Source organism: Pieris brassicae, chromosome 1 (assembly GCF_905147105.1).
Source record: "Pieris brassicae chromosome 1, ilPieBrab1.1, whole genome shotgun sequence".
NCBI classification, from domain to species: Eukaryota; Metazoa; Arthropoda; class Insecta; order Lepidoptera; family Pieridae; genus Pieris; species Pieris brassicae.
The window spans coordinates 11,698,015-11,711,359 of NC_059665.1; the positions used below are offsets into that span (position 1 = coordinate 11,698,015).

General features: G+C 35.1%; 2 protein-coding genes across 2 annotated transcripts; both read right to left on the minus strand.

The window, feature by feature from the left end:
- Nucleotides 1-739: 739 nt before the first annotated feature.
- Nucleotides 740-4,130, minus strand: LOC123708990 (zinc metalloproteinase nas-4-like). Its single transcript, XM_045660057.1, has 6 exons — nt 4,013-4,130; nt 3,497-3,709; nt 2,166-2,275; nt 1,834-2,044; nt 1,163-1,299; nt 740-888 (listed from the first exon to the last, which is right to left on the minus strand). The coding sequence occupies exons 1-6, from the start codon at nt 4,128-4,130 to the stop codon at nt 781-783; spliced, it is 897 nt and encodes a 298-aa protein (XP_045516013.1). The 3' UTR covers nt 740-780.
- A 918-nt stretch (nt 4,131-5,048) lies between these two features.
- LOC123709837 (zinc metalloproteinase nas-4-like) lies at nt 5,049-7,556 on the minus strand. The gene is made up of 6 exons (XM_045661415.1): nt 7,435-7,556; nt 7,103-7,312; nt 6,872-6,984; nt 6,424-6,634; nt 5,928-6,064; nt 5,049-5,285 (listed from the first exon to the last, which is right to left on the minus strand). The coding sequence occupies exons 1-6, from the start codon at nt 7,553-7,555 to the stop codon at nt 5,079-5,081; spliced, it is 999 nt and encodes a 332-aa protein (XP_045517371.1). The 5' UTR covers nt 7,556; the 3' UTR covers nt 5,049-5,078.
- Between the last annotated feature and the right edge of the window lie 5,789 nt (nt 7,557-13,345).

A 13,345-nucleotide genomic window follows, 5' to 3' on the forward strand; every position in this document is an offset into this window, starting at 1 on the left:
AGAAGTTGACAATTTGACACCCCTAAAAAAGCTTTTGAAAATCAAGTAACGTTATGAACTTTAGGGACTGTAAAAACGTTTTGCGCATTTGATATAAACGCTGGGGAATTCGTCACTACTTTTTCATTTTCAACTGATAGCAAGTATTATTTTTATTAAAATATGTGAAAAAACAAATATGTACATTCATATGTAGTAACTTCCGGCCGCAGCTTTGGCTCGTAGATGTCGTATTATAAATGATATTCGGGATGATTTTCGACTTCTATAAAAATCGATATATCTCCATAATTATACACAGCAGTCTTAGTGGCTTCGGTGTGCGAATCTCATCCCTGAGGTCGTAGTTTCTATCCCCGGCAGTGCACCAATGGACTTAATTTCTTTGCATTTAACATTCGCTCGAACGGTGAAAGAAAACATCGTGACGAAATCGGCAAGCCTAAGACCCAAAAAAGTCGACGGCGTGTATCACGCACAGAAGGCTAATCACTTACTTGCCTATTATATTGACAAATGAACATGAATCAGATATATCTTAGGCTCAGACCTAAAAAGTTTGTAGCGTTACTGTTTTTTTATTTTATTTTTCGTTACATCGCAAAAATCTGTCCTCTTGATGTATATTATTTATTTTATAGTTATTCGTAGTTTATAATTAATATCAGGTAAACATTCTTAAAGCTCCAAAATCGGCAACGCACTCGCGAGCACACTGTTAGTAGAACTTCACAAGGTATAATGGTTTTAAAACTTTATTAAAAACAGATTAATATAATTTTAAACATTTCCTTGATCCCACGCGCCAGGGCAGTTATAATGTCGGTTGATGCGAAGCCAGTCCTTCTGTGTGATGTATTGACGCTGACCCATTGTGCCTTCGTGTTCCTGAAAGGACTCATTTGTATTATTTAGATTGTTATCCATATAAACGACAATGTCTTCTGCAATACATTGGCTGTTTTTTTTATGATAAAACTTTAATTTGACTTTCAAAGACGAGCAGTGGCCACAAGGGTTATGTCAAGTTTAATATGCGTCAACATACAAAACGTATTTTTATTTTTTCGTATTCTTACTATCTGCTACAACGATGCAAGTGCTTGCTTTAAGTTTCGTTGCGCAGCTATTCAGATTAACTGGTAATCAATCAATAATTTACCTTTAAAGCGACAATCGTTGCTTCTCCATTAGCACTGAAGGCATATGGTCCGTAGTGTAGACAGCTCACATAGTCATATTCAATACCCAAGTTGCTTATTAAATCCGATTCATATATGTCAAAGTTGTGTTCTGTACCTGTAATTTGAGACTGATTAATCAACTAAATTAATTACCTACTTCAAACGCAGAGGCTTAGACGTAAAAGCTATTGCATTTAAAACTAACTACAGTAAACCGCCTTTTAACTCTACGGTACTCATATAACGCACTTTCATATTACGCGATGTTAGTCAGTTTTAGGATTTCACGCGTTATATTTATGTACTGTGATATTTATTTGTTTCTACGCACTTATTTCGTTCATAATATAGGTTCATACATTCTTAATTCAATTTAAATCCTCTTTAACGAGAAACGTTAAAGGTAAATCATTGGTACATAACGCGTTATATGGGGTCCAAACCAATCTCCCGTGTTATAAGGAGAGATTATTGAATATAAATAATCGTGAGGAGTAAAAATTATTCCCAGTCCTTCTCTAATATCCTATTAAATGTTCAAGTCAATCACATCCTACGTCATTGATGGTATTTACGCGACAAATGACGCTTAATAGTCAATTTACCATTACGATAATATAAAAAACAGAGAATCTAGAAATTCACCAACCTGACATAAGATTCTTTGTTACTATGGTCACATAATTGTCTCTATTATACGTAGACTGCATGTGAAGGAAGCCCAGTATGTGCATCCATTCGTGGACTATAGTGGCATGCCGGAAGCAGCCGGCTCCAGGAATGTTCCTAGCCAAGTTCATGGTGTGTTCACCCCTGGGCTTCCAGTAGCCAACGTGGGCGTAGCATCCGCCCGAACCACCCTAAAACGTCCAATATTATCCCTTTACTTTTAAATTTTAACCCACTTCTTCGTTTTTGATTTTATTATATTATTCTGTAGAATTAAAAAAAATGTACACATCGATCGAGCCGCAAACTGACCGTAAGTTTAACATAAACCGTGTCTTCTGGCTCACGACGGCGGAATTTCACACACGTGTGGTTCTGAATGTCTTCAATTGCGTCTTCAATAGCAGCCTGCTGTATCGAACCTATGCAAATTACCTTTTTTTTTAATAATGTCTTGGGCTTACACAATATACTACGTATATAAAAATAAAACATTATTTATAACCATTGCTTTAAAGTCAGAGTAATTAAAATCTAAAGTCCTTAGGTAAGTTAAATTAGTTTACTTTGCGATACGATTTCGATTTCGATGCGGCAAAGCGTAGACACTTTCAAGTGACTTCAGCTGTAGCCAACTGTTCTAGAAGTGTTTTTCATGCACCTCAGGAAGAGTGTTGGACAGCGTATAATACAGAAAAATAAAACGTGTTTGTACTTATGTACACGCGTTAGAAGTTATACTTTTTTGGCGTCACAAGATAAAAATATTTTCAATAATATTATAACAAAATAAAATGCTGACTACAGCTAACTTCAGGGTGTCGGTTTTTTGTGTGCGGTGTACGCGCGCATCGTAAAAATTTACTCTCATAATTTTCCCCTATCGCGCCAAAAGAAGTATAACTTCATAAAGACGATTATCGGTTCATTCAATTATTACGTTATGAACGCTTGTTATACTAACGCTGATTTTACTTAGTAAAATATCGTCACCGAGCGTGACGTGCTAACGGAGAAATGCACGAATCGGAAGTTCTTGCGATGGGGCCTGCGAGCGCGAAGATTTTTGCAATGTCGCTCAATGTTGATTAAATTATCGGAAGAAGTACATATTTTATCTGTAAAATTATTATAGTTCTATGGTTCTTTTTATTATATTGTATCAACAAGTTTCGAGCCTATCGCATTGGCAGTAATGATACATGTATGTATAATGATTACCTGCGATATTATTTGAAACTGAACAAAAAGATGAAACTATTTGTAAAGCTTGAATTTCTAGAATTTTCTAAATTTAATAACAATTATTCATTAAAGTAACCTCGATATAATATCGCATTTTACCTTTATTAATTGAGATAATCTTATCAACGATAACTTTTGGGTCTCGTGTAATTAAATATAATGTGGTGATTTTTAATTAGTAATATTTTCTTTGATTTGTATAATTCAGATAAGATTATTATATCAGGCGTTGTCGCTTATTTTACAAAACAACTTTTTTGTATTAATTCCTTCAGACTTCGGCTTCACTCTTATGTGAGAAACAAACCCTTTTAATTTTATATTATTAATCTAACCGCCGAGTAGCGAGGAAGGAACGTAATACTACTTAAAAAATATAGGATATCTAAAATTTATACCGAATTCGCCTTCACCAAACTCCCAAACCACAGTGTTGTCAGGCCACTTTGTGTCGGGCCAGGTGTAGGCATTACGACCAGTGGCGTAGCTTTCCAGCATGGCTTCTATCATGTAGTCATCGAGAATTATGTCGCCCTGGTATTTGCCACTGTTCTCCTCTGGATTAGCAAGGGGGGAGATTTTGTTGAATATTAGGAGACCATCGCCATCACCTATAAAAATATAACACGATTTATTTACAGATTTAATTATTTATTTTTCCCTTGCAGTTGCTTGTCTGGATTCTGAATTCAGGAGAACAGAAAAGGAAGTTCCAACTTAAGTGAAATAGTTTTAATTAAACATTTAAATTTAGTGATTTTTAATTTTGTTTAGATTCATCATCACCATTATGTAAATCTTCCTACCTTTAGAGGATTCTTACTACATATACAATAAGATACATACGGGTACGTTGCTGTGTGACTGACCATATAAAAATAGGTTCGCCTCCATAAAACATAAATTTCACTTACTGGTTTTTGACGCTTCAAGAAAGCGCCTATATTCTTGAATTTCCTCCCTCGTTCGCACGACAGGGGGAGACGCTGTAGCCACTGCTAGAAGGAACAATATCACGCCAGCCCACCACATTGTTATAATATAATGTAATCTAATTACACTCACTTTTATATCAATCAAGTATTATCAATGATTAACAATACTCAAGATAAAGAATAGACGATCTTAAGAAAGGTTGATCTACTTGATCATTGCTAACTTTGTGATGTGAGTTTGCTAACTAGAGTAACCTTGGCCTGCTCTATAAACACTTGAACTGTTTGGATCAGAGCTTTCGGCTTCAGTATTTCCGTATTACGTTAAAAACTGCCCATAAATCAAATAATGTAATGTTATTTTCAAAGACGGTAGTAGTTAGTTAATAAATTCAAATTCTCTTCTCGTTCAAATGTAACTCTTTAAATATCTTACGCTTTCTACTCACTGACGCTTGGATGAGGTTGCCACGAGGCTTCAAATTACGTTGTGGTTTATGACATTTTCCTTTAAATAATTTTAATGTAAAGGGAGGGCAAAAGTTGCTGAATTTCTGGCTCGTTCATCTCAGAACAAGGCCTCATGCTAGTTTTGCAAACGGATGGGGTAGTCTTAGTCTTTTGTGAATTTTGTAAACGTTGTTGACATTCATAAGCATGCGCTAATACGCATCTAAACTTAATAAACGTATTTTGATTTTATAAAAAATAAAGTGACCGTAAAGGAAAAAAGAGTAGGTTGGTAACTGTCTACAAAAAGAAAGGAGAAGCCATAAAATATATAACTTGTACCAATTTTTGTTAGAGAATACTAAGAGAATCTGGTTGGTTTCAAAATAAATTATTTATTGAAAACCTCGACTGAAAAATATTGTTCATTTTATTTGGGGCCAAGCCTCCACTTCTTTGCTGTCCCATGGCCTCCAGACCTCTAAATCCGGCCCTGGTTTCTTTAAATTTTACCAGGGAACGTAATAATTTAATAGCTTTAATTATAAAAATAAAAAATAAAAAAAATATCTGAAATTATTTATTTAATATAGATTTATGCCAATTCTTCTTGGGCTACCTCTTCTTGGACCTTATCATCCTGTTGTGGTGGAGCCATTAGATGTTTAGTCCTCTCAACTTCCTCTTTCATATGATCTACATACTCTGCGCTCCAAGCTCCAGGACAGTTGTAGTGTCTGGACAGTCTCACCCAGTCATAATGGGTCACGAACTCCATCTGGCCCATGACGCCGTTGTGTTGCTGAAATGACAGATCATTACATATCAATACATCAATCATTCAAGTCAGATCAATACATAAAGGTAAAATAATATATTTAAACCGACTTTTTGATATACGAAGGATGGATGGAAGGATGATATATAAAGGAATACGTACCATGCAATATTTTTATTTTATTTGTTTTTTTATCGATGTTTTTATGTACATATTAATTCAGATACAAAGAAGATAATGATTATTGATTCAATTAACAGTAAATGAAAACGGATGTCACCATAATATAATAAATAATATTAAGGAATTTGAAAAAAATATTAACAGTGTTAACTTGAAAAATGCTATCTTATATTTAATGATAATATTAAATTATTTAAATAGGGCCATCTATGTTTACCGTAGCTAACTTAACACCTGTCATGTTGACTAATACTAAATTCATTATTGAAATCTATTACGAGTTACATACTAAAGGCACACAACGTAATAAAACAAAGCTTAAACTTACTATAAACAAGACAACAAGATATACGACTATTAATAATTAAATGTTGTCTAACGGCTATTATATAATTTGCGTTTGTTTGCAAGTGCACAAGCTGTGAAACTATTCACATTAAATCAGACAAAAAGTTAAGTTCAGGTTCAGAAGACTCAACTTACCCTTGTTGCAGTTATAGTCGGTTGATGGTTGATGCTGAATGCATGGGAGCTGTAATGCATACTGCTCATGTGCTCGTATGGGAGACCAAGGTTCGACACCAAGTTCTGGTCGTACCTCTCGAAATTGTGTTCCATACCTAAACACATTTAACCTTCTTTAATTGCTACCTTGTTCAGTGTTAAATCATTTATAAACATAGTTCATTTTTTACTAAAGATATATTTATATAGATTCTGGCCTAGTACAAATTACTACGTATCGACGTCTACAATCTACATCTCCTTTATTCTCTTTTATTAAGGAGAATTCAATCCTAATTTAATCCCTTTTACTTGAAAATAATACTTTAAATACTTTAAACTAGCTGCTACGAATTAGGATCCTCGAACCGATTTATTCTGGAAATTTCCTGCCAGATCACATATTAAATGAAATAAATAAGTAGATATTTTGGACCGACTCCGACTAGTTACAAACTATACAAAAACCACTTACCGCGCTGCATATTCTGCCAATGAATTGCTACATAATTGTATCTGTTGTAGGTGGATTGCATGTGGAAGAAGCCTAAGGTGTGAAGGAATTCGTGGATAATGACGACAATATGAAGACAGCCGGTTCCAGGATTAGAACGCGCCAGGTTCAAAGTATGGATGCCTCTGTCATGCCACCAACCGACGCTGGCATAGCACCCGTTATTGTCGCCCTGTGAGATTAAACTGTACTTGTAAATATTTTAAAATAAATAACGCAGTGGTGCTACGGTCTGTTTCGATCTCTGTTTCTGTTTCAGGATTATTTGTCAATCTAATAAGCAAGTATGTGATTAGGTTCCTGTGTCTGACACACGCCGTGGACTTTTTCGAGCCGGTTACGATATATATAAATATCGTTATAAAAGTAGTTTGGATGATTTGTATCACCCATTTTTTACTTTGCTTACCGTAATAAGAACGTAGTTTCTGTCATTTGAATTCCTTCTGCGGAATCTTACACAGCCAGAATAGTGCTCGATGTGACCGATAGCCCAGACGATGTAGTCTCTTTGTTGTTGGTCTGAATAGAGAATATTAATATGCATATTATTTTGATAAGAGTTTCACTTCACATGTTTAGATGTTCAATGTTATCTTGTTTAATAATGATGTTGAAAAATCAACCAACGGCTACTTACTAAAGTGTCCAGGAGCAAAGTCATATACCAAAGTGTTCTGGGGCCACTTGGTATTAGGGTGGATGTAGGCAGCTTTTCCCTGTGCGAAAGAGTCGACCAGCTCATCAATCTGCCGGTCATCTAGCAAGATGTCCCCCTCGAATTTTCCACTCTTCTCCCAGATGTTGCCAAATGGGTTAAGCTTGCTCGATGTTGCTCGGTAGGCATTTCCTGTAATTTGTCATGGTAATATTCTAATGGATATCGGTCCAACTTGTGCCTGTAGGCGAATGCCTTTTAAAATTATATTTTTGAAACTTTGATCGTTTTCATTCTACAATAATGTTAACTACCATGTTTGGTCTTCTGAAGAAACTCTCTATATTCCTCCACTTCTGCCTTGGTCCTCCTAGGAGAGGGCCCAGAAACGACAGCCCCCACTAGCAAATACAGAACAGCAAACCGAAGCATCATTGCTCAAACTAATCTCATGAAGTTTCCGGCACATATTTATAGTTTGCTGATTGCGATCACAGATAATGTCCCTCAAATAATCACCTAATTATGTAGATATATATATATTAAATAGGTATTTTGAAGGGGTCATCAATATTAGTATCACAATTAATGTAACCGTGTAAAACTCCAGACTCTTTCCGCGATAAATAGCTTTTGTTTTCATGGACTGCAATGAAAAATACACTTGTTTGTGGACTCAGTTTCCGCACTTAGACTCTCAATATTGTTCGCAAAGTCCTGTCTAACTAAGCCAGCCTAACTCCTTCCAAAAGCAGAAAAATACACTTGATTACTATACATATTTTGAACATTATTGAGCCCAAGACATAGAAGAAAGCGCAAATTCGGCCCCACATGGAATACTGTTCTCACCTCTGGGCGGGAGCTCCATTACCAGCTCCACTTGACCGTATTCAACGAAGAGCGAATCGAATCGTCGACGATCAATCACTTTCCGTACGGCTTGATCCCTTGGCGTCGCGTAAAGATGTTGGGTCTCTCTGCATGTTCTACCGCATTTACCATGGGGAGTGTTCAGAAGAGTTGTTCGGTGTAATACCCGCAGCTGAGTTTCATTATCGGACGTCAAGGCAAAATACAAATTACCATCCGTATCACCTCGACGTCCGTCGTTCCACAACTGAGCGTTTTCTAAGACTCTTTTTGCCGCGCACCGCCACTATGTGGAACCATCAGCCTACTGAAGTACATATTTTCATTTCAACTTAAGGTCCATCAAGAAAAGAGCGTACCAATTCTTGAAAGGCCGGCAACGCACTTGCGAGCCTTCTGGCAATGTGAGTCCGTCCATGGGCGGCGGTATCACTTTTCATCAGGTGAGCCTCCTGCCCGTTTGCCTCCTATTATAGAAAAATAATGCATTATGAGCCTTCTTTTAAAAAGTGCGAATAGTGCTGCTGCGCTGTGGTTTTTCTTTCATCTCGGAAAACAAGATAGTCAGAGGCGTTAGAAAAACATCTGATAATAAAATCTATTAGGATTGTACACATCTCTACTTGTGTTTGTAACATATATGTATATGACTCTTTATTGATTATTATAGTAGAGAATTATGTTATTTGCTTACATTGTTTTGTGTAAGATGATTTTACAAATATCACTGCTGCCATCTACAATTTGCTAGACAGGTAAAACTGAGGTTTGTAGTCGCCTAACCCTTCGCCTTAAATTATTTGTCGTAACACAAATGTAAAATAATAGAAATGGTTATAGACTACATTACCAAAGAGATTTAAATATACTATAGAGAACAGAGCCGCTATTCCACACAATTACTTTCTCGAAAGGCCCTTTCAGCAATGCAAGCCTTCTGGCGGTGAGACTGGCGGTGGGCTTGTTATTGTTAGGTGAGCAATAGAATAACACCAAGATCTAAAAAACATTTTCTAAAACAATTAATTCGATTATTGTATTAGTTTTCTGTATTACAACTGTTGATAAGATCTACGTTATTTTGTTTTATAATAATTCTATGAACGCCATACATACATTTTATAGTTAATTCTCGATAAAAATACGTAATTAATTAATTAGTCCTTTAAATAGTACGGTTTTTCGGTGTCTTAGTAGCGAAAGTCTAAATAAGTTATAATGTAACACCCAAGTTTTTTATGCCATCCCCAAGGAGTAGTGCGACCTTTATGTTGGGCACACGTGATGACTTCTACGATGAACATGGCTTTAATAACAGTGGGATATTTATGTGTTTTTTTTATTAACTAACGAAAATAATTAGATTAAATTATTAAAAAAAATTAAAATATTATTGTATCAGCACATGATCAGCGTTTAACTATTTGGACAGTTAAAACAATGACCAACCTTGGTAATTTGTATATCTAATCGTTTCATGAAATCGTAAAATTTAGTTACCCACGTTATTCACAGTCAGAGCCGCTTTGTTTTGGTAATGTACTATAAACATGAGTCTTAAAGGCAGACACGAGATACCTGTTTTTATTTTAATTTTTAAGGGGGTTTCAATTGACAACGCAGCTACCACGGTGGCAGACATGGTCCTTAATATTCCATATCTTATAATAATCGCTATTAAAAAGTTCGCCAGCTCCTATCTTCTGGGAACATCACTAGGCAAAGACTAACATTTTTTTAATGTACGACCAACGGTTTCTATTTATTGATTACATATAGATTTATATAAGCTAATGAGTTTAATTTAATAACATAATATTTATCTAATCTTATCTATCTATCAGTGAAGGTAATTCATTAAAAATACCGATAAATAACGTGGTCGACGTAAGTTCGTTCGACGAGTGAAGCTTTACCGAGACTTTGTACCAAAAGGATTTCTCGTCCAATACGTTTTATATATACCACGAAGACATCAAATCGCAATCGATTAGAGGCTATACATTTCTTGCGCGGGCTGATGAGACCACTCTGGTCCGTCCGTTGTTATTATTTTAACATGTTCCTTGGACGAATTGGGACATTGGTTCGCAAATTGGTTACTGAATGAACCGTTCAAAAATTGCGCGCTGTATGGCTTGGATACTTTACCTTTATTTCGACGTATATGAAATCGAAGACGATCGGCTGCACGAAAAAATGACTGTTGTCACGTTCTGCATGAGCCGAGCTTGCAAGCGAGAGCGCGGAACAAGCGATCGGTTTAAGCGTTTGGCTTGTGACGCATTTCTCTCTCTTCCACTCTAGGGGCCGATGCGTCCGAGTAAAAGAGAGACAGCGCAACGTACAACCTATACGTGAACTGTTTTGTCAACTGTTTATAAGGTGAAGTGAGTTCCATTGTTTAGTATAACTCAATTGCAGCAAAAAAGGTAATTAATCTTGCATTTTAAGAATTTAATTAGCGATAAAATCTCATATATTTGTTCTATGATTATTTAAAAAATATTTGAATGCACGAGAATATGTCAATGTATCGAAAAAAATGTATTGTTTCAATTAACCCTTATATAAAAAATTTAGTGATAATAATTCAATTCATGAATGTATGCAATTTTTCATCAATGTCTTATGACGTTATCACGTGTGTTTAATCTGATCATGCACGTGATCCAGTTTGTGTACCAATGTAGTTTTCTTTTCATTCATGAGGTGATATTATATAACATCGTGAGGAATGGAAAAGCACATCTTTAAATATGTCTTGGATATTGTTAAGAATAAAGACTATTAACTCACTTTCTTCACGTTCTTAAATGTTTTTGTCACACACACTTTTGTCATTCTCGACCGAGGAACATCTGGGTCTTGCACTACTCTGGTGGCCTTTTTAGGACCCCAGGACTTTAATCATCTTCCTAAATAAGGATTTCTAATACCAAAGAGAGTAAAGGTAAAAATTACTTTAAAATGAAACAGAATATTTATTGGGAATAGAGCGGGTCTCACTAAACATACACTACGTACTCTAAAATCGAGTAACGGAAAAATCTGCTCCAAAAACTCCAGATTCCGAAGATTCGAAAATTTCAACGCGGTGACAAATAGTAGGATGGAATTGGTGTGGCATTTGGTCAAGAATTGGTAGCAATTTTACCTAAAAGCAAAAATAAAGACGTGAAACTGAATTTGAAAATTGGACCTTGTGACTGAAATTCAGTAAGGCGTTATTTCTTTGGAGCGAAAACTGTTTAATTAAGTGTTCGAAAGCTTTTCTATGACAAGTTGCTTTATTATATCCTTCCTTTAATAAATATGTAACCATTTCTTCTAATCAATAGGTACTGTAGTAATGGTAAACCAATAGAAGAACACGAACATATTTGTATACTTTGGTTTAAAAAAAAAAACCGTGACTGTTTGAGGAACCTTTGACGTGAATTCTGCAACCGCTCTTTTGTAGTTCAGTACCAGTTACGTAAGAAGCGAAAATCTAAATGAGATATTATTTACAAAAAACAAGAGCAGTCTTTATGTTATCCCCAAGGAGCAATGCACCTTTATCTTCTGACATACGAAACAACTACTACGACGAGTATGGCTTTAACAATAGTGGGACGACTATTTGATTATCTATTTATTAGTAATCTTATAGCTAACATACATTATTATAAAACAAAACACTTAGACAATATACAAGATCAAAACAGATTACATTGATAAACAATAATATATATGAGACAGATAACAGTCAATTAAGTACATTAATAAACAAAAATATTCAAAGAAAATGAAAGAAAACCGAAATGTAACATTAAACAAACGACAGTTGAAACTTAGTATTTCAAAGATTACTATTAGTAGTAGATACTAGATTGTTACTTCTAAACAGAGTCAAAGTCTTCCCGCCTCTTCAAATATTTCCTCACATCCTCTTTAGTGAGGTGGAAAATAGCAACATCCTCATAATTAGTGTCATAGTTACATAAAACCCGAAACATTGACGAATCACACAGGTAATTCGTATTCGTACGAGGCACATGGACCAATTCTGAATATCGCATACGGTGGAAGGATTCTTAAAGAAATTAACGACAGCAATAATATTGTTATTGACAAATGAAAGAAACTGAGCTATGACAGATAACAATCATATATATCGAAAGTTACCTTACAGAAGTGTCAATATATGCAGTCTTCCTATGCTGATAAATTTGTATTAAGCAACATAATAAAAAACAAAGTCCTGAAATGTCCCTCGGGATGTTCACCTCGGCTTTGATCTCTACATATCGTGGCCGCCATAAATAAAGTGCGGACAAATTTCATCTCTGAATTTACTGAACTAAATGTCCTCAGATTTATTAGTTTACAAGTACGACGAAGGGTAGACTTGGTCAGAAGTTGTGCTATTCTCGACTGAAGGGATACCAAAAAGCAATTATTAATTAATCGCTTAAAATATAATTTGTTTTCTCAATAAGTATATTTTCTATTAAAACACACTCTACACAATAAGCACCTTAGTATCGTATTCTAATAAAAAAATTAAATCTATAATATATAGATAATCATCGTACTTCTAAATGCGTAAATTTCATCTATGGAGACGCGATGACATGTGAGTGGCAGGTCACGGTCTACTGACATACGAGCGGTCCGCGTATGCGTCCGTGAAACTGATACTAGGCGTGCGTGGGGTGGTCGAACACTTCTAAGAACTATTGGGCGTATTGTATTTCTCGCAAGTCTCATTCGAAATATTTTACATAATTTGCATTTTATTAAATATAAATCTGGACATACTTAAAATATATTTATAATTCTGCTTCAAGGAGAAGCAGTTAAACAATAAGCTTCTTGGAGACATTTCGACAAAGAACAAGACTATCTTTACACATCGTCTTTTCTGTTCCTCCTGGGACAATAAAACATTTTAGAGTTCATTTTAGGGAAACCGGTGTAAATACATATTAACTCTTAATTAGTTTAAAAATAGTAGTATTGTCTTCTGTTAAAATAGCTTTTACACATTAAGAAAAACACTTTTGTGTGTCACGGTGACCACGCACGCTGAAAAGCACGCGAAACGTCGGTTTTTTTTTAAAATTTAGTATTATTAAAAACTTATAATACATAGCTTTAATCCGTTAAAAAGTGTTTTTCTTAAAAATAGTATCTAAAAATGGCGGCCATATTTAAAATACTCATAATTAAGTATATAAGAAAATTAATTAACTTGAGTAACTAGTTTCTTTTCTTATTTTTTTCTTATGTGTCTTCCCAACGAGGCCATTTGTTGGTAAGGCTATAAATAAATTATAGGGCTTATCATTTTCTTAACTCCCTAAG

Excerpts from the sequence above, each read along its gene's own strand:
- LOC123708990 (XM_045660057.1), bottom strand. The coding sequence starts at position 4,130 with ATGTGGTGGGCTGGCGTGATATTGTTCCTTCTAGCAGTGGCTACAGCG. Across the intron at positions 2,045-2,165 it reads CGGTTTATGTTAAACTTACG|GGTGGTTCGGGCGGATGCTA; the intron begins GTCAGTTTGCGG and ends TGGACGTTTTAG. Across the intron at positions 1,300-1,833 it reads AACAAAGAATCTTATGTCAG|GTACAGAACACAACTTTGAC; the intron begins GTTGGTGAATTT and ends CTCAAATTACAG.
- LOC123709837 (XM_045661415.1), bottom strand. The coding sequence starts at position 7,555 with ATGATGCTTCGGTTTGCTGTTCTGTATTTGCTAGTGGGGGCTGTCGTT. Across the intron at positions 6,635-6,871 it reads GAAACTACGTTCTTATTACG|GGCGACAATAACGGGTGCTA; the intron begins GTAAGCAAAGTA and ends TTAATCTCACAG. Across the intron at positions 6,065-6,423 it reads TTGGCAGAATATGCAGCGCG|GTATGGAACACAATTTCGAG; the intron begins GTAAGTGGTTTT and ends AAATGTGTTTAG.